The 21,239-nt window shown below is 44.3% G+C and overlaps 1 protein-coding gene across 1 annotated transcript in view; it reads right to left on the reverse strand.

The window, feature by feature from the left end:
• Positions 1-21,239, reverse strand: part of septin9b (septin 9b) — a 128,033-nt gene that overhangs the window by 101,512 nt on the left and 5,282 nt on the right. Inside the window, 2 exon segments of the mRNA XM_084318539.1 lie at positions 11,244-11,834; positions 11,837-11,911. Of these exon segments, the coding sequence (XP_084174665.1) occupies positions 11,244-11,834; positions 11,837-11,911 (666 nt within the window).

Genomic DNA, 21,239 nt, shown 5'->3' on the forward strand with positions numbered 1-21,239 from the left:
ACCATGTAGACCCTGTAGGCTGACAGAGTGAGGACCATGTAGACCCTGTCTGTAGGCTGACAGAGTGAGGACCATGTAGACCCTGTAGGCTGACAGAGTGAGGACCATGTAGACCCTGTAGGCTGACAGAGTGAGGACCATGTAGACCCTGTAGGCTGACAGAGTGAGGACCATGTAGACCCTGTTTGTAGGCTGACATAGTGAGGACCATGTAGACCCTGTCTGTAGGCTGACAGAGTGAGGACCATGTAGACATTTACATTTACATTTACATTTAGTCATTTAGCTGACGCTTTTATCCAAAGCGACTTACAAGTTCTGTACGACAAGCCATCAGGAAGGGCACAACTCTATCAGCTGTAGGCTGACAGAGTGAGGACCATGTAGACCCTGTCTGTAGGCTGACAGAGTGAGGACCATGTAGACCCTGTCTGTAGGCTGACAGAGTGAGGACCATGTAGACCCTGTAGGCTGACAGAGTGAGGACCATGTAGACCCTGTCTGTAGGCTGACAGAGTGAGGACCATGTAGACCCTGTCTGTAGGCTGACAGAGTGAGGACCATGTAGACCCTGTAGGCTGACAGAGTGAGGACCATGTAGACCCTGTTTGTAGTCTGACAGAGTGAGGACCATGTAGACCCTGTAGGCTGACAGAGTGAGGACCATGTAGACCCTGTCTGTAGGCTGACAGAGTGAGGACCATGTAGACCCTGTCTGTAGGCTGACAGAGTGAGGACCATGTAGACCCTGTCTGTAGGCTGACAGAGTGAGGACCATGTAGACCCTGTCTGTAGGCTGACAGAGTGAGGACCATGTAGACCCTGTCTGTAGGCTGACAGAGTGAGGACCATGTAGACCCTGTCTGTAGGCTGACAGAGTGAGGACCATGTAGACCCTGTAGGCTGACAGAGTGAGGACCATGTAGACCCTGTAGGCTGACAGAGTGAGGACCATGTAGACCCTGTATGCTGACAGAGTGAGGACCATGTAGACTCTGTCTGTAGGCTGACATAGTGAGGACCATGTAGACCCTGTCTGTAGGCTGACAGAGTGAGGACCATGTAGACCCTGTAGGCTGACAGAGTGAGGACCATGTAGACCCTGTAGGCTGACAGAGTGAGGACCATGTAGACCCTGTAGACTGACAGAGTGAGGACCATGTAGACCCTGTCTGTAGGCTGACAGAGTGAGCACCATGTAGACCCTGTAGGCTGACAGAGTGAGGACCATGTAGACCCTGTAGGCTGACAGAGTGAGGACCATGTAGACCCTGTAGGCTGACAGAGTGAGGACCATGTAGACCCTGTCTGTAGGCTGACAGAGTGAGGACCATGTAGACTCTGTAGGCTGACAGAGTGAGGACCATGTACTCTGTCTGTAGGCTGACATAGTGAGGACCATGTAGACCCTGTCTGTAGGCTGACAGAGTGAGGACCATGTAGACCCTGTCTGTAGTCTGACAAAGTGAGGACCATGTAGACCCTGTAGGCTGACAGAGTGAGGACCATGTAGACCCTGTCTGTAGTCTGACAAAGTGAGGACCATGTAGACCCTGTCTGTAGTCTGACAAAGTGAGGACCATGTAGACCCTGTAGGCTGACAGAGTGAGGACCATGTAGACCCTGTCTGTAGGCTGACAGAGTGAGGACCATGTAGACCCTGTCTGTAGGCTGACAGAGTGAGGACCATGTAGACCCTGTCTGTAGGCTGACAGAGTGAGGACCATGTAGACCCTGTAGGCTGACAGAGTGAGGACCATGTAGACCCTGTAGGCTGACAGAGTGAGGACCATGTAGACCCTGTATGCTGACAGAGTGAGGACCATGTAGACTCTGTCTGTAGGCTGACATAGTGAGGACCATGTAGACCCTGTCTGTAGGCTGACAGAGTGAGGACCATGTAGACCCTGTAGGCTGACAGAGTGAGGACCATGTAGACCCTGTAGGCTGACAGAGTGAGGACCATGTAGACCCTATCTGTAGGCTGACAGAGTGAGGACCATGTAGACCCTGTTTGTAGTCTGACAGAGTGAGGACCATGTAGACCCTGTAGGCTGACAGAGTGAGGACCATGTAGACCCTGTCTGTAGGCTGACAGAGTGAGGACCATGTAGACCCTGTAGGCTGACAGAGTGAGGACCATGTAGACCCTGTCTGTAGGCTGACAGAGTGAGGACCATGTAGACCCTGTCTGTAGTCTGACAGAGTGAGGACCATGTAGATCCTGTAGGCTGACAGAGTGAGGACCATGTAGACCCTGTAGGCTGACAGAGTGAGGACCATGTAGACCCTGTAGGCTGACAGAGTGAGGACCATGTAGACCCTGTCTGTAGGCTGACAGAGTGAGGACCATGTAGACCCTGTAGGCTGACAGAGTGAGGACCATGTAGACCCTGTCTGTAGGCTGACAGAGTGAGGACCATGTAGACCCTGTCTGTAGTCTGACAGAGTGAGGACCATGTAGATCCTGTAGGCTGACAGAGTGAGGACCATGTAGACCCTGTAGGCTGACAGAGTGAGGACCATGTAGACCCTGTCTGTAGGCTGACAGAGTGAGGACCATGTAGACCCTGTAGGCTGACAGAGTGAGGACCATGTAGACCCTGTAGGCTGACAGAGTGAGGACCATGTAGACCCTGTCTGTAGGCTGACAGAGTGAGGACCATGTAGACCCTGTCTGTAGGCTGACAGAGTGAGGACCATGTAGACCCTGTCTGTAGGCTGACAGAGTGAGGACCATGTAGACCCTGTCTGTAGGCTGACAGAGTGAGGACCATGTAGACCCTGTAGGCTGACAGAGTGAGGACCATGTAGACCCTGTAGGCTGACAGAGTGAGGACCATGTAGACCCTGTATGCTGACAGAGTGAGGACCATGTAGACTCTGTCTGTAGGCTGACATAGTGAGGACCATGTAGACCCTGTCTGTAGGCTGACAGAGTGAGGACCATGTAGACCCTGTAGGCTGACAGAGTGAGGACCATGTAGACCCTGTAGGCTGACAGAGTGAGGACCATGTAGACCCTGTAGGCTGACAGAGTGAGGACCATGTAGACCCTGTCTGTAGGCTGACAGAGTGAGGACCATGTAGACCCTGTAGGCTGACAGAGTGAGGACCATGTAGACCCTGTAGGCTGACAGAGTGAGGACCATGTAGACCCTGTAGGCTGACAGAGTGAGGTTGTGGTTAAGGGTTGACTTGACAAACGCCAACCGGACATAAACAGAGGACATAAATCATCAAGTGTTCGTGGTAAGAGCCTAATTAAGAGATTATTGTGGGCAAAAAACTCACATTAACCTGTTTTCCCACATCTACCGTAACATATATACACAAGGATGTCTGTGATGCATAGATCAAAGGACACTGGGTTTATTGACTGGGAAACTGACTGAGTCAGATCACATGATCCTGGTGAGGGGAAGGGCACTGCAGCGAGGTCACACAGTGGGGAAACAATCGCTCTGACGGAACACGGAAGGAAGCTTAGGATATGTGTGTGAGTGTGGTGTGTGTGTGTGTGTGTGTGTGTGTGTGTGTGTGTGCGCGTGTGTGTGTGTGTGTGTGTGTGTGCGTGTGCGTGTGCATGTGTGTGTGTGTGTGTGTGTGTGTGTGTGTGTGTGTGTGTGTGTGTGTGTGTGTGATGTAATTTCCTCTAGGGAAAAAACGGACTGGACAGGAAAGCGAGCTTATCTAATAAAAACACGTGTTGATGGCCGTATGGAAAAACTCCTCAGACAAGGTACCATGTCAATCTCTGTGTCAACCGGTACAATGATGTTAATTCAGTCTGACAAAAAGTATTGTGGAATGTTAATGTCACAGGGGTCGTTTTTTTTCAGCTTCAGATGTATAATTTGATTTGTTATAATATAGTGGACCCTCTCTCTGACCACCTCCAACTCTCAGTATGTTGAGGGGGCGTGGCCTTCTGTTCATTGAAAGGAGATGTCAAGTTAGCATCATAATACATGAAGCTTTCAAATGTAAACAAATCCATAGGGCCAGTGTGATCAGTGGTTATGGGAGATTAACATTGGCTAGCCTGTGCTAGCAGATGAAAAATAAATTGTCACAGTTGCTGTGGATGTTTCTGAACCACTAAAATTACCCAACTAGTTTAATAATTAGTTTGAGGACTAGCTAGCTGATTTAGAACTACTGGCAACCGACGGACTGGCTGATGACAACATCCAGGAGGATCGTTTATCGAGGGGATTTAGTCATATTTCTACAATATGCACAGTTATAACATTTTGGGTAACTTTACATTGACATGCCTTCTGTTAAACCAGGGGTCGGCAACCTGCGGCTCCGGAGCCGCATGTGGCTCTTTAGCCAATCAGCTGCGGCTCCCTGGCCCAAAAAAAAGATTTTTATTTTATTTAATTTTTTTTACTTATTATTTTATTTTATTTTGGAGATCGATGTCATACTGTGACACTGAAATGAAAACATATTTCATCAACTAAAATATTTAGTCAACAAAAATATTTCATCAACTAAAATATACAGTACGTCACACCCCGCGCCTCTCCCTGCCGTCTGCAGGTGGCTAATCTTGAGTTTCCGACCCCCCAGTAAGCTAACCATGGATAAATCCAAAAAAAGGAAAGTCTGAGGAAAATAGAGGGTTTAATTCAGCGTGGACAGATTAATTTGCTTTCATGACTAACGATGCAGGCTTACCTGTATGCCTGATATGTGGTGCGAAATTTGCGAACAACGAAAGATTAACTTTTTATTTGATAGATTTTCCACAAATAAGGGAAGGACTCAAATAGAGCTGCATAGTTCAGGGTTTTATTTCAAAGTAGGTCTACAGATGCCAGTGTTTTTTCTCCTTTTCTGTGTTTTATTTCAAAGTAGGTCTACACATGGTAGTCTTTTTTCAAAGTGGACTACTTTTTATTTTATAAATGTTCCACAAATAAGGCAAGGACTCAAATATACCTGAATAGTTTTTTTTTATCTACTTTTTTCTCCCCATTTTTTTTTCTCCCATCCCAATTTCGTATTATCCAATTCTTCCCTCCCCTGTCTCGAACGTTGCTAGACCATGCCTCCCACTGGTCGGCTGCAATGTGGACCAAGCCTTGCATCACGTGTCCCCTCCGGTACACAAGGAGGCAGCCGTCGCATCTTTTCACCTGCACAGTGCGATCTCTCAGCGGCGAGGAGTAACGCGTGGGAGGCTCACGCTGCCCCCGATACTTCCCTTTTTTTTTTTTCTTTTTTTTATATATTTTTATTTCATTTTTTGGAAGAAAAGGCACAGGTACAGGCATACAATGCACATAAAACATACATTTAAATTATTTGCCAATTACATGCATTGGCTTGCCCCTTGCCTCATTTAAAATAAAAACTCCTACCCCCTAACCCCTGCACCAACCACCGTTGACAAAAAAATAAATAAAATAAAATAATAATAATAATAATAATAATAATAATAATAATAATAATAATAATAATAATAATAATAATAATAATAATAATAATAATAATAATAATAATAATAATAATAATAATAATAATAATAATAATAATAATAATACTAATAATAATAATAATAATAATACTAATAATAATAGTAACCCCCCCCCCCAACCCACCCCGTCATAAAAATAAATAAAATAATAATAATAATAATAATAATAATAATAATAATAATAATAATATATAATAATAATAATAATAATAATAATAATAATAATAATAATAATAATAATAATAATAATAATAATAATAATAATAATAATAATAATAATAATAATAATAATAATAATAATAATAATAATAATAGTAACCCCCCCCCCCCCAACCCACCCCGTCATAGGCCTGAGAAGAAAATTAACAAACAAAATGAACAAAAATTTCAACAAAGACCAAGAAAATAAAAAATAAAAGGAATTATACAGATATAATTAGTTATGTCCTGCTAGCTATATAGTGAAGGTCCTAACTTGATAGAGAATATGGTTCCAGCTATCTATTGTTTGATAGCTTGCACCATTTAATCTAGCTGTAGAAAGCTCCATTGTTACAACATCAGCTAATAACTGTTTCCAGTGATTAAAGGGCAGAGAGTGTGGAGCTTGCCATCGCAGCGCCAAAATTTTTTTTGCAGCAGTACTTCCTGCCAGCCAAAATCGTCTCTGAACAATACTTAAAGCTAAAGAATCATCATCATTAAGGAGAAGTAATTTGGGACAACAGGGAATATGTTTTTGTAATACTTTAGATAGATAATTAGTTATCTGTTCCCAGAAACTTTTAACTGTGGGGCATTCCCACATCATATGTGTAAAAGTACCAGTAGTATTTAGAGAACAAAGTGTACAGTTTGGTGAAATAGCACGTCTCATTCTATAAGCTTTCTGGGGGGTTAAATATGTTTTATGGACAAAATTGAAATGAATCTGCTGATGATTTAGGTTTCGTGATGCCATAGTAATATTTCCCCAAACTCTGGTCCAATTGATAGAGTGATGGTGTTCTAATCCCAATTCTGTGCTCCACGATTGGATAACAGGTATTAACGAAGTACTTCGTTAATGCCCCCGATACTTCCTGATTCTGCTGTACAGGCGCACCAACCGACCTGTAGGAGTCGCTGTCCACAACGTCCAATCCCCACCCACTGGCTTTCCCACCCCCTAATACTGCCAATTGTATTAGTATGAACGACCAGCCAAGACGGAAGCAACGCCGAGAGCTGGGCTCGAACCCAGCATATCCTGCGTTAGTGGCGAGCGCCTTTCCCACTGCGCCACTTAGCCGCCCAAATATACCTGAATAGTTCAGGGTTTTTATTTCAAAGTCGGTCTACAGACACCAGTGTTTTGTCTCCTCTTCTGTGTTTTATTTAAAAATAGGTCTACACAGCCAGTATTTTTTCTCCTCTTCATAAGAGTTTGAGGTTTTCCTTTGTTATAACAGGTAAAAACAGCAATAAAAAGTCAAACATTTTCTTTTTGTTGCTTTATAATTCCATTAATCCAGTATAACGTATAATAAATCGCAAATTACTTTGGGTATGCAATTGTCAGGCGTTGTATGCTAAATGTGGGGTATGCTTGGGGATATATAAAACGTTATACACTGTGTTATCTTCATTTTAAAGGAACATGCCAACATTTGGTGAATGCCGGTTAGCCTAGGCATTGTCCAACTAACACCTCTCCCGAAGGCTAACCGGTCATGTCCGCTTCCATTCATTGTGCTAAGCTAGGCTAACATGCAGCCAGATAGCTTTCTACTGAACGCGCAGAGAGGAAACTGGTATCTATCTTCTTGTCTCTCTCTGGAGAAGACGGTAAGGTAATTTCCCAAAATGGTGGCGTGTTCCTTTAATCTTAAAATGCGTGCGTGCGTGTGTGTGTCTAACAGAACCCAAACTTGCTACACCCTGTCACTTCAGCTTCAGCTTCAGCAACAGTTGTGATTGGAGGAACAAGAAAAGAGGGCAGGGTTTGAGATAGGTGACTGGACTGTGAATGTGTGGCTACAGACAGACAGACAGACAGACAGACAGACAGACAGACAGACAGACAGACAGACAGACAGACAGACAGACAGACAGACAGACAGACAGACAGACAGAAAAGTCCAAGAATAAAGTATACTGACTGAGTAGTGTTTACTCATCTCACAAATTTAGGTAAAAATGCCTAAACATACCATTACATAAATATGTGTAAAAAAAATTTTTTTTGCTGATATTGTTATAAACTTTTGCTATGGCCCCAGCGGTGTGTTCAGCTAATAACTATAGAGTAGATAAATCTACAGGCATCTGTTTGCTAAATAATTCAGACGAAAATTCAAAGAAATACTTGTATTTCAGTGTGTTCAAACCTCTGTAACTCTATGACAATAGCACCCAGAGTGATTCTTCCTGTTGTGGAAGACAATTCAGAGTGTTTCCTTTAGAAAGAGACCAGACTTCTGCTACAATTGGTTCAAGAATAGTGTCCAATTTACTTTCAGTGTGCAATCGACAGGCATTTATGCATGATTTGCAGGACTCTTAAAGCAGCAAAATGTGCCTGATGTCTCCAACTGTACCTCTGACGGCGTGCTGCAGACACCACATGCAGCAGCCTAGACGATTGACACATATACAATAAGGATTACCCTTAAACACAAGACACTCTTATTGATCTATTTCTATGGATCCCCCTGATGTCACGACAACGTAGTTAATATAGGGCATATACTAGTATATACTAACTATATGCTATAAGGTTTAGTGACACGCTATCACCCTTAACATTCACACATCCATCATACACTTAGGGTTCTGGCATCCGAGAGAGAGAGAGAGAGAGAGAGAGAGAGAGAGAGAGAGAGAGAGAGAGAGAGAGAGAGAGAGAGAGAGAGAGAGAGAGAGCGAGAGAGAGAGAGAGAGAGAGAGAGAGAGAGAGAGAGAGAGAGAGAGGGTTCTGGCATCAGAGAGAGAGAGGGAGAGAGAGAGAGAGAGAGAGAGAGAGAGAGAGAGAGAGAGAGAGAGAGAGAGAGAGAGAGGGTGGAAGTGAACTAGTTTGAGGCTTATCCCTGGAGTGAACAGAACCCATTACAGTCTCTACGCCTCATTGGAGCTCTCTAGTTTCTCACGCCAAGACCCAGCAGTCTGCTCCTGACCCACCAGCACTCCAGCTGAGATCAAACATACAAAGAGGCACACACACACACACACACACACACACACACACACACACACACACACACAAGCTAAATCCCCTAGAATTGCGTTTTGACCCAAAATACAGAAAACTGTGGTTTGCTCTCTCTTTCTTATTCACACACAGACGTGCATCCATGCATTCATGCACTTGGGCACACACACACACACACACACACACCACGCACACACACACACACACACACCACACACCACAAGACTGATTGCACAGACACCGCACGACTGATTGTCCAACTTCTGATCTCTACATCCATGTTATATGTATATCCAGCGTGTCGGATGATGTGTGGCTTTCTTCTCAGTGAACCAAACAAAGAGGGGGAGAATATATAATAACTACCGCCAAACCTCATCTCATTTAATCACCTGCAAAGAATCTCACAACAAAGGATGGAGCGGAGTCCCCTGAATATGCGCCTCCCTCTGCTCCAGTTTCAAACGGCTCCCTCACCACTTATTATTATTTAACTTATTATTCCGTCGCTGCTGTGTGCCATCGTCAATATATTATTTATGCGACACAACACAGTTAATCTGAGGATCAAAGGTTAGACGTGTGAAGGGCTCTAGCGGTAAAGACAGAGTCGATATGAGTTAGTTACCTCTGTAGAAGAAATTACTTGCAGGAGGCCAACAAGGGGACACCCCACCCTAAACACGCTCCACACCCCACCCTAAACACGCTCCACACTCCACCCTAAACACGCTCCACACTCCACCCTAAACACGCTCCACACTCCACCCTAAACACGCTCCACACTCCACCCTAAACACGCTCCACACCCCACCCTAAACACGCTCCACACTCCACCCTAAACACGCTCCACACCCCACCCTAAACACGCTCCACACCCCACCCCCACACTCCACCCTAAACACGCTCCACACCCCACCCTAAACACGCTCCACACTCCACCCTAAACACGCTCCACACCCCACCCTAAACACGCTCCACACCCCACCCTAAACACGCTCCACACTCCACCCTAAACACGCTACACACTCCACCCTAAACACGCTCCACACTCCACCCTAAACACGCTCCACACTCCACGCTAAACACGCTCCACACTCCACCCTAAACACGCTCCACACTCCACCCTAAACACGCTCCACACTCCGCCCTAAACACGCTCCACACCCCACCCTAAACACGCTCCACACTCCACCCTAAACACGCTCCACACTCCACGCTAAACACGCTCCACACTCCACCCTAAACACGCTCCACACTCCACCCTAAACACGCTCCACACTCCACCCTAAACACGCTCCACACTCCACCCTAAACACGCTCCACACTCCACCCTAAACACGCTCCACACTCCACCCTAAACACGCTCCACACTCCACGCTAAACACGCTCCACACTCCACCCTAAACACGCTCCACACTCCACCCTAAACACGCTCCACACTCCACCCTAAACACGCTCCACACTCCACCCTAAACACGCTCCACACTCCACCCTAAACACGCTCCACACTCCACCCTAAACACGCTCCACACTCCACCCTAAACACGCTCCACACTAGGGGTGGGCGATATGACAATATTAAATAAATATCGGGTACAGTTCATTAACGATACACTTTTTAAACGTATCGTGGATATCGTGATGTTTCTCACAATCCCTTATGTCAGTTTCTAAGCCGCCGTGGCTGAGATGAGACGAGTTACTTTGGCGCAGCGCTTTGTCTCTCCCTCACAGAAAAAAAATTCACACACACTCGCCCCAACTTACACGCACATACATGCACGCACACACACACCCAGAGACGGAGAGGCGGTGCCACAGGTTTGGAGGAAACAGGGAACGGGGTTATGAGAGCGTGAGAGAAGGGGACTTCTAGAACTCCATACCTGTAGCTTTCCAGCCAGTAGCCTTACTACTAGCTACTTCACATTGAAAAAAGTCAAGCTACATTTGAACTACATTGCAGAATATTTTCCCAATCTGAATGTCTGGAATGTCTTATAAGGAGCAACAACTGAATTGACACAGAGGTGGAATCATGAAAATCTTTAGGGAAATGTGTAGTTTGTAATGAACTACCGTAACTACAGTACATGACCGTAAGACCTTAACTACAGAAACACTACTGGGAATGGGATTAGAACCAAATCAAATAATCAAACTGCTGTGAAATGTAGTTCAATTAGTCATTTAACTACATGTAGGTCACTCCCCAACACTGCTTACATCATCAGTAGAATGTTTAATTCTCAAAGTTCTCACATGTGAGATTGTACACCTGAAAGGATTGGTAACAGTTTCGATTTAGAGAATGTGGGAGCGGGCAGCTTTAGGCGGCATGTTCCTTAGGAAACACCTTTTTCAGGAAGATATATATTCAACTATATGCTCAGCTCTCAACGCTGTTCGGAAACACGCAACTTCACAGAGTTTGACAACAACGGAGTGACAGAAAGAAGCCAGCACTGGAAAAAAACGTAGGTTGCCAGTGGATACGTCGGGGTAGAATGAAGGGGGAACATACAGTAGACACAGGTCATATAGAGACCATAGACCTACTGTCAGAGTTGGGAGACTTCCGGTTTGGCGAAGAGCAGCGGAGGGTGGTGACGATGGTGTTGTGGTGCGGGTTGGGGTGGTGCGGGTGATGCACCGGCTGGTGGTGGCCGTTGTTCTCCGCCGGGGGGGCTTTAGGGACGCTGACCTCAGGCTTACGCACGTCCCCGGGACCGGGCGGCTCCAGCCTGCGGGCGTGGTTCTGCTCAGGGGTCCGCGCCGTGTTGTTATTGTTCCCCTCGTTCCGGCGCGTCCCCGGGGAATCCACAGGCGTCTTGAAGGTGACCTCCCGCTTGTGGCCTATCTCCAGGGTCTTGGAGTGGCCCAGGATCTCGGGGCGCTTCAGGGCGCTGTTGGCCACGAAGCGCGTCGAACCCGGGCTGGTGATGTTGTCCACCAGCTTGGTGGAGGTGGAGGAGATGTCTATGGAGAGCTCGGATCGGCGGGACACCGGCTCCGGGGTCTTGGGGCCTCCGCCGCCCATGATGGAGCGCGGCTGGGTGTAGCTGTGGTTGTTGTTGTTGGAGGCCGAGGAGCTGCCGCCCAGGTCACGGTAGTAGATGCTAGTGGGGGACATGGCGTTCCGGTGGGGGGGTTGGTTGTCCGATGGGAGCCAGGGGAGGAGTGGGCAGAAGTGTTGACATCCTCCACCTCGAAGGACCTCTTCAGAGCTGCAAGCGGAGGAGAGAGACGGACACACGGGTTAGCATACAGGTGGTGAAGAAGAGATATGACAGACAAAGTCTTGATGCAAATTAGGAATACTTTATTTAAATCTAAAGGAATTGAAGCAAAATTGGGTGGCATTGCCCAAAACAACAATTGACAAAAATCCAGCAATTTCTCCAGCAAAAACAAAAGTAGGTGTTCTCTCGCTTTTTGTATAGCCTACATTATTTGCACTGTACTTACAGTTGCTATTGCATGTCCATATTTGTGTTTCATTACACATATGTTCATGCATACCAACTGTTTCGCCTGTTTTATAGCAACACTATACTGACACCGACATCTAAGAAGAAAGATCCTTCTAAGGTTTCTCCCCTCCACATTGCCTGTGGTGCTTTTTTCCTATTGCTAGGTTTTAGAGAGTTTGTCCTTACCCTCGCGTGGGGTATGTCTGTGAGTGTTGCATTTATTTATTTTACATTTTATTTTGGATTTCATGGTGTTTTTTGTTTTGTTCTTGATTTAATGTGATGTTTCTTCTTGACTTGTTTAAAGAAGACATGCCTGGCCCATGGGGACATTAACGTGTGTTGTCGGGCCTTACAAATAAATTTGATTAGATTTGATTTAAGCTAATTCATGTAATAAAATGTTCATCTAAAAGTCGAGTCAATTATTTGAGCAGGAACAGGATTTGTATCTAAGTAGTAAACTGCCTGAGGTTTGAGGCTGGGGAAGCTGGAAAAGCTATTTCAGTAATAACACAGGAAACAGCAGCATTAAGCCAAGGACACATAGTGTCGTTGATGTGAAACAATCAGAGGTGCGTTGCTCATGGGACGGGGTTGCACGACGTGCAACCAAGCTTTTGTGAGCAGAAGCGCGTAGAGGCATTGTATTTAGTCTGTGCGTATGCGAGGGAACATTTATGCGCATGCGTGGGAGCGAGCGCGCACGTGACGTCATTAAAATATAGTGCAACCAGTCAGCCAATCAGGAACGCACCTCTGGAAACAATGCAGGCTTTAACTCATTTACTCACAAGTCTACTGTAATGACGTGATGCACAAACAAAATTATATTTCACTGTATACTACCAAAAAAAATAGTATTAATTGATAATTGATCAACACAAATTTTATGTAGCTAATGTTCATTGCTGTTTTCAAATAGGCTACGGCAAAGCTCCTGTGTGTTTCTGGTGAACGTAGCTTGATTTCTGTCATACAAAACAATTGACCCATCTCAAACCCTGCCCTCTTTTATTGATCATCCAATTACCACTGTCACTTCCCTCGGACAAACAAAGGTGTGATTGGAGGATTAAAAAAGAGGGCAGGGTTTGAGAAGGTCCATTGTCAAACATATTGTCATCCTATTTATGACCATGAATTGGATGCATATCTTGTCATGGCTTGACAAACTCTCTCAGATCTAGGTAGCTTGACAAACAGCTCACAGACAATGGCAGTGGCTTCACAGACAACCGAGTGAGTGAGTGAGTGAGTGAGTGAGTGAGTGAGTGAGTGAGTGAGTGAGTGAGTGAGTGAGTGAGTGAGTGAGTGAGTGAGTGAGTGAGTGAGTGAGTGAGTGAGTGAGTGAGTGAGTGAGTGAGTGAGTGAGTGAGTGAGTGAGTGAGTGAGTGAGTGAGTGAGTGAGTGAGTGAGTGAGTGAGTGAGTGAGTGAGTGAGTGAGTGAGTGAGTGAGTGAGTGAGTGAGCGAGTGAGTGAGTGAGCGAGCGAGCGAGTGAGACAGCCTTACACACATACATATCCTATCTATGTCATTCCCTTATATTCTGCACATCATATCTATAACTCATTATGTAGATTAGATTAGATTAGATTCAAATGTATTGCCATTATACAGCACAAGTACAGTACAGTGCAGTTATTGGCCTCTCACTCACTCACTCACTCACTCACTCACTCACTCACTCACTCACTCACTCACTCACTCACTCACTCACTCACTCACTCACTCACTCACTCACTCACTCACTCACATGTATGCCAATGCTCCACTTATTTGATCTACTATCATGTATAACATTTTTATATTTTCGTAGCTTGCCATTCCATAGATATCTAGGCTAGGGCTCTTGATCACGATTTACCCTTAGAAGTGATGCAAAGTTCACTAAATAAATATCTATATGACATAGTTATCTAGGTCCACGGTGCAATCCTAACATGACAGGTGTCTAAAATATGTTGTTTTTTTGTTATGCTATCCCCAAAATGAACTCATATTGAAACATTAGGAAACACATAATTTAGACACCTTGCATGATAGGATTTCCTGGCACCTGTGTATGACCAAGGGGTTAAAAATGGTAAAAACTGCCATTTTGAAATCCAAAATGATGTAGGTTAGAGTTATCCTATCCCAGAAATTAAGTCATATTTGAATTCCGCATTAAGAAACGCATAATTTAGACACCTTGCATGATAGGATTTCCTTCAGATTCATGTTGGCACCCATGTATGGCCAAGGATGGTAAAATCGACCATTTTGAAATCCAAAATGATGTAGGTTAGAGTGATCCTATCCGTAAAATAAGCTCATATTTGAATTCCCCACAAAAAACACATTTAGACACCCCCTCTCGATTGATTTTCCAGAAAAAAAAATGTATGGCCCGCCCTACCGCCCTAGCCCTAGCTCAGCCACCGCTTGGTGAGGAAGAACAGCCACATGGCCCCAGATGAGAAGCCACTGCAGAATGGATCAGCCCTACTGGGCACCACTGTCCACTGGCTCCAAGACACAGTGAACATGGAGCTCACATGCCAAGCCAGTGGCCACCGACTGGTACCGTAATGATATGCTTGTAAGATCAGTCAACTCAAAGAACTCAACTCACGCACACCCTGGGACATACACTCTGTTATTCAAAACCCCAAACTGATGATGTAGAGAGATAGAGAGAGATGAGAGAGAGGAGAGAGAGAGGGAGAGAGAGAGAGAGAGAGAGAGAGAGAGAGAGAGAGAGAGAGAGAGAGAAAGAGAGAGAGAGAGAGAAAGAAAGAGAGAAAGAGAGAGAGAGAGAGAGAGAGAGAGAGAGAGAGAGAGAGAGAGAGAGAGAGACAGAGACAGAGACACACACACACTTGTGTATGTATGTTTTTACCATTTACCATGTATGTGTCAGAGTTCTAATATACAGTCGTGTATGTGTGTGTGTAAGTGTGTGTGTGTGTGTGTGTGTGACGTGTTTGTGTGTCAGTGTTCTAATGTACAATATATATCGCAGTGTGTGTGTGTGTGTGTGTGTGTGTGTGTGTGTGTGTGTGTGTGTGTGTGTGTTGTATGTGAATCCAGTCACAGGGAGGGAACCAGGCCTCAGTCCCATTGGCCTCCATGTAAACCGCACCGCTCTGAGTCACATCAAAGCACTTCTTCAACACACTTGCACATCAGCCACTAATCTCATTTACTGCTATAAGCCTCTTCACTCCAGCACAGCAGGACACCCGATACACCCCCCTCCCCCCCCCCCCCCCCCCCCCTTAGACAAATTTGACTCTTGCCAAATGCTAATTTAGCATGCTGGAGTCTGTGTTTCGCTCTCTTCTCCTGTGATCTGGCTATTGGCCGACGACGTGGACATTCTCATCCCCCCCATGTGTGTCCACGTCTGGGCTTACGTCCCGCAGTGTAATGTCGTGGTGATTTGTGTTACATCTTATTTTAGCCACACTTTGTTATGGTTACCTTTCATCTTTCGGTTTCTCGCCCGTGTGGGATTCTGTCTTTCACCGACGACAGTGGCTGTGCCTGGAATCACTGAACTTGCGTTGCACTTTTACTTTCACGGAAATGAGTAAAGATTACGATATCAAAGATTAAGTTAAACATTTACTGGTTGTAACGGTAAAATAATTAATGAATGAATTAATAAATAGTTAAGACACAAACCAATGCAAAGTCAATGGGGTCATCCAATGGAGGTAGATGAATTTCAATTTACTTTGTGTTGCACTGTGGCATCATTTCAATGGGCCTCAGGCAGCATGTACAAACAGGAGCTCAACCCTATTGACTTTGCATTGGTTTGTGGCTAATTAGCCGGAGCTAGCATGAGGAAGTGTGAGGAACCAACGTTAACGTTATTAATCCTGCTGCCGCACTTTATTTAAAAACAGCCAATCAAATCCCCATCAATGGAAAATTAACCGGCCCATACCCATGCTGATTGGTCCTTGTGCAAGACTAGAAACGGGGATCTTTGATTAAACACCTGCTATCAGAAGAATAGACAGTCAGAGTAACAAGCTACAGAAGATGAGAAGATGACGAGTGATGAAGAGGACGAAACGGAACATTTCACTGCCCCGGAATAAAAAATAGTTTTTACTTTTAGTTTTTAGTACATTTAAAAGTAGAAAATGTTTGCCTTTACTCAAGTGTGTTTTTAGCCAGATACTCTGACTTTTACTTGAGTAAGATTTTGAGACGGTATACTTTCACATAAGTATAATTTCTGGGTACTTTTTACACCCCTGAAAGAAAGTCACTGTTGTAAATGAGGCAGTTAAAACAACATAAAACCTCCATATAAGGATGTGTGTTACATCTGCCATCATTAAAAACTCACTGGCTGTTCTATAAAAAAAATAAAAATAACACTATAATAAACTTGTAATTTTCAAGTGGTGTCCAAACCGCTTTGCCACTGGACTATGTCCCCTTCAACCCGCCCCCCCCCCCTCTTCCTCCCTCTTGTGTTTTATGATATGAGAGAAAGGCCAAGGCTGCCATTACTTTCAACTCCAGCCAGAGAGCGTGAGCTGCTCTGCCAAAATCAGTCTGCAGATTTAAACAAGGAGCCGCGAGGTTGTACTGAATAGGGGAGACAGTCGTTCTAATTTCACCCCCCCCCCCCCCCCCCCCCCCCCCCCCGAGAACGTGAAAAACACTACAGAATTGTGCACCGTCTAATATCTTGTGACAATCAGCTGTAAGCCTATTGCAACATCTTGGGGCGAGAACTATAAAATCTGGATATCGTAGAGACATCAGTGACCTACGGTATACTATATGAAACACATAAGAGCACTGATCTAGGATACAATTTTACCACTGACCTGCTCAGTGATCTTAGATTCGTATTTCTGTTCTCAGCTGCTTTATGGGCCCTGAGGCAAAAGACAATAAAATAATAGCACAGGGTTATTATGCTGTGTTTGTTTGCATTTAACAAGTGTGTCATCAGCGGTTAGCTGTGTATGATTTAATATGATATGACCATAAAATGTTAATCTTACAAAGGCTAAATACTGTCCTGGGAATGACAAGAATAGACAGAGACAGGTCAGGGTTTGTCTGCTTGGAGGATCATTCATCTACTGTCGGGTCAAGCTTGTTTTTTTTCCAAAGACTCTGACTTAGTTTTCCATGCAGTCAGACTCAAGAGGTCATTCTTTCCCACATCAATCAATTAAAACACCAGTAGATGGAGAGAAGAGTGATCCCCTATTTCCAGGAAAACATCCAGGATATCCCAAGCATGGATTTCACGAGTGCAGGACCGGTCGGAGCGGTCGTGGCATTCTGACGTTGTAGTGAGTGAGGGACAAGCGGTCGGACGGACGAATGAAGGAGCCTCGCTCCCTGGTGGAACAGCATTCCCAGACAATGAGCTGGAAAAGAAAGGTTCCAGTTTATCCCTGAGGAATCCCATTAACAACAGCCAGGAGTCTCGTTTGTTCCAGGTTCCCCGAGCAGCTATCGCTGTCAGTGTGGCCAGAATCTCACACCATCTCATGAGGAGATAAATAAAGAAAAGCACAACACAATATAGCACGAGGTTATTGGCAGAAGGAAAAGCAGAGACAGCTTGTGTCCTTCTGCCCTAATAAGACCAGGTGCGCTGGTCTCTTTATCACCAGTGTTATCATTTTGTGCTCAAGGACGTTCCAACTAGTGAACACAACCGGCACACAGTATCGTATCAGTCCAGATGCACAAATAAGGACTCTCTCTCTTCCATGTTATGGGTAGGAGGGAGAGGAGGGAGAGGGAGAGAGATAGTCAGATAGGCCACAAGCTGACACGGGTCAAGGAAGAGGTGAGGAGGTCTACTAGTAACTAGACTCTACTTACACATGTTCTTCAGGCTCTGGCTGTCAGCACCAACAGTTGAGATGGACAGAGGTCTCATAAGAGACTCAATATATATATTTTTAAACTCTTCATAAAACAACAAGTAACCCTATGGTCTTCTTTGTTCTTTAATTTGGTTCATATTGTATGTTTTCTGACTCAGTCAATTCCCCATGAAATCTAATCAAGCACTTACTGTACACATGACTGTTGAGCTCTAAAGTGTGAGATTAAATAATGGAAAATGCCAAGATAAACCAACGTACATGGACTATAGAATGCATTTGCAACACAGATGGTCTTTGTATAATGTATAATGATGTACAATATTGAGAAAATCCCACATGGGTCACCTATCTAAGAGCCTGGAATTATCTGCAAATACGTATATTTTCCCCTTATACTTCTGTCACTGATCCCAGATCACTTTTCTCAAAGAATTGTCCAGTCTAGACTGGCTAGTAGAACTGCCAACATCCTCCCACTCCCGACCAATAAGCACTCTCCTGGGGACTGTTTAGAAGACTGCATGCTCCGTGTATATATATGTGTGTGTGTGTGTGTGTGTGTGTGTGTGTGTGTGTGTGTGTGTGTGTGTGTGTGTGTGTGTGCGTGCGTGCGTGCGTGCGTGCGTGCGTGTGTGCGTGCGTGCGTGTGCGCATGTGTGTGTGTTTATGTTAAAAATCAGGACAGTTTCAAAATTAGGACACGCTAATGTTGACATCCTGATTTAGTTTGATGAGCTATTGTAGTGTGATGGTTAGGCTTAGGGTTAGGGATAGGGATAATAAGGATAAGGTTAACCCTTTCACTGCCACACTACAGAAGGTTAACCCTTTACTATCACACTACCGACGGTTACCGTGAAAGGGTTAACCGTTTGGTAGTGCGGCAGTGAAAGGGTTAAGGTTAAGGTTAAGGTTAAGGTTATGGTTATGGTTAAAGTTAAGGTTAAGGTTAAGGTTAAGGTTAAAAACGTTACATTGTGAATCCCATGGATTTGGTGCCACTTTTCAGCTTCACTTACTTCCTAATATCATGTACTATATCCCTTCCACACCATTATTTAAGTGAATTGAAAATGTATCTTTGTATAGCTTTGAATCCCCAACCTGAGTCATCCTTCAAAGTAAAAAACAACAGCTTTTCTTTAGTTTTCAGAGGAACAAGTTAGAGTGTTGTGTTCACCCATAGAGAGGCGAGGTTGAGTAGTTTCTTGTGATGTATGTATCACATTCACATGTATATCACATTCACATAGTGTATGGATCTTCAGTGCAAGGGTTCAATTATTAATGTATTCTCTCTGCTAAACACTAATTTGTTATACCAGTAACACCGGTAGGCTTGTGTATACAGTATATGCACATAGGAGCTTAGCTGGTGTCAACATCAGCAGAATACAAGCTCTTTTTCTGGTCAAACTAGATCAATATAACAAGGCCCCCGTCTGACAAGGCCAAACAAAGAGCGCTAGGATTACATGTGTATGATATTCTGCTGGGTCAGTCTGAAGCTTAATGCTAGGCTGTCAAACACACACTTCCTCTTTCTGTCTGCTGCCTTCCAGAGTGGGTTTGGCTCACGCTGACCAATGTGACAAGATTTAAACTGTGGTTCACTGGCCGACACCCACCCTGCACAGAGGAATCCTGGGGAGGTTAGAGGGGTAGAGGGGTAGAGAGGGAAAACAGGGTATAGGACCAAGTGGAAGTAAGCTAGCGCTCCATACTGTTTCAAATTTGTCCATCCTTCAGTCGAACGGTTAAGGAGAAAAAGAAGAATCTGATCCCAAATCAGCACCTAGGGCCAACATCACCCTTGGGTGAAGAATTCAGAGTGAAGGAATGCATTCACACGTGTATAGGAATAAAAACACACAAACCCATGTGCTACGGCTGGGCGATGAAATGATAACGATAATTATCGCGATATATTTTAATAATCCATATCGATTGATAATAAAAAAATATATCAATAAAAACCAGAGCCAGTGGACAGACTTGTCTTTCTTGCCTGCAACTTAAAGTAATGGCTTTGCTTGTCCAAATGACAATACTGACCAAATTGAGATTTATTTTTCTCTTGTTCATTTCTTTTGTTTGCTTTCTAATTTAAAATACAGTTTGAAACCGTCTGTACACATGTGCTAGCAGAGCTAGTCTCCAGTCACGAGTCACGGTGCACATGTGCGGTGGTTTCTCCACCAAAAAAGCGCCAAAAGATAGAAAAGAAACTAGCAGAGCCAGAACTATTCAACTCCCCTGGAGCCACAGCCAGCAGAGAAGCCTGTTTACTTTAGCTTTCAAACCAGCTGCAGCCTGGGAACTGGAGTGTGAGGGGCTGTAACACTAAAGATGGCGGCAACGACAAAGAATTGCTGCAAAATAAAGATACATATGTTGTTTAAAAAAATAAAAATAAAATGTATATATATATATTTTTTAATACTTATAACAATATCGATAATTATAGATATCGAGTGATATGATATCGTTATCGATATCGATATCGTGATATCATTTTTGGCCATATCGCCCAGCCCTACCATGCGCGCATACACATCCACGCATGCACGCACACACACACACACACATACACACAGATTCACAGGATGTTGACTGGTTGGCTTATGGCTCTCCAAGCCTTGGCAGGTAAAACCTTGTTCTCCCTTCTCCTCCTTTGATCATCCACTGGTTAACCTTAGTTACACCTCCTGAAGACCACAATGGAATGATTTACATCCATTAGCACCAGGAAAGAGTGGCTGTTTTGCAGTAAACATCTGCTAACATGGACTGTTTGGAATTCCACTGTGATTGATAAAAGGGAGGTAGAGACTGAGGGAGTGATATACACAGAGATGATTAATAGAGAGACTGGTTAGACAGTGATATACACAGAGATTATTAATAGAGATACTGGTTAGACAGTGATATATACAGAGATTATTAATAGAGAGACTGGTTAGAGAGTGATATACACAAAGATGATTAATATAGAGAAACTGGTTAGAGAGTGATATACTTTACACATACAGTAGACGATTAATAGAGAGACTGGTTAAAGATATACACAGAGATTATTAATAGAGAGACTGGTTAGAGAGTGATATACACATAGAGGATCAATAGAGAGACTGGTGAGAGAGTGATATACACATAAATGATTAATATAGAGACTGGTTAGATAGTGATATACACAGATATGATTAAGTGTATG

The sequence above is a fragment of the Notolepis coatsorum genome (assembly GCF_963971535.1).
Source record: "Notolepis coatsorum genome assembly, chromosome: 7".
Lineage (NCBI taxonomy): Eukaryota > Metazoa > Chordata > Actinopteri > Aulopiformes > Paralepididae > Notolepis > Notolepis coatsorum.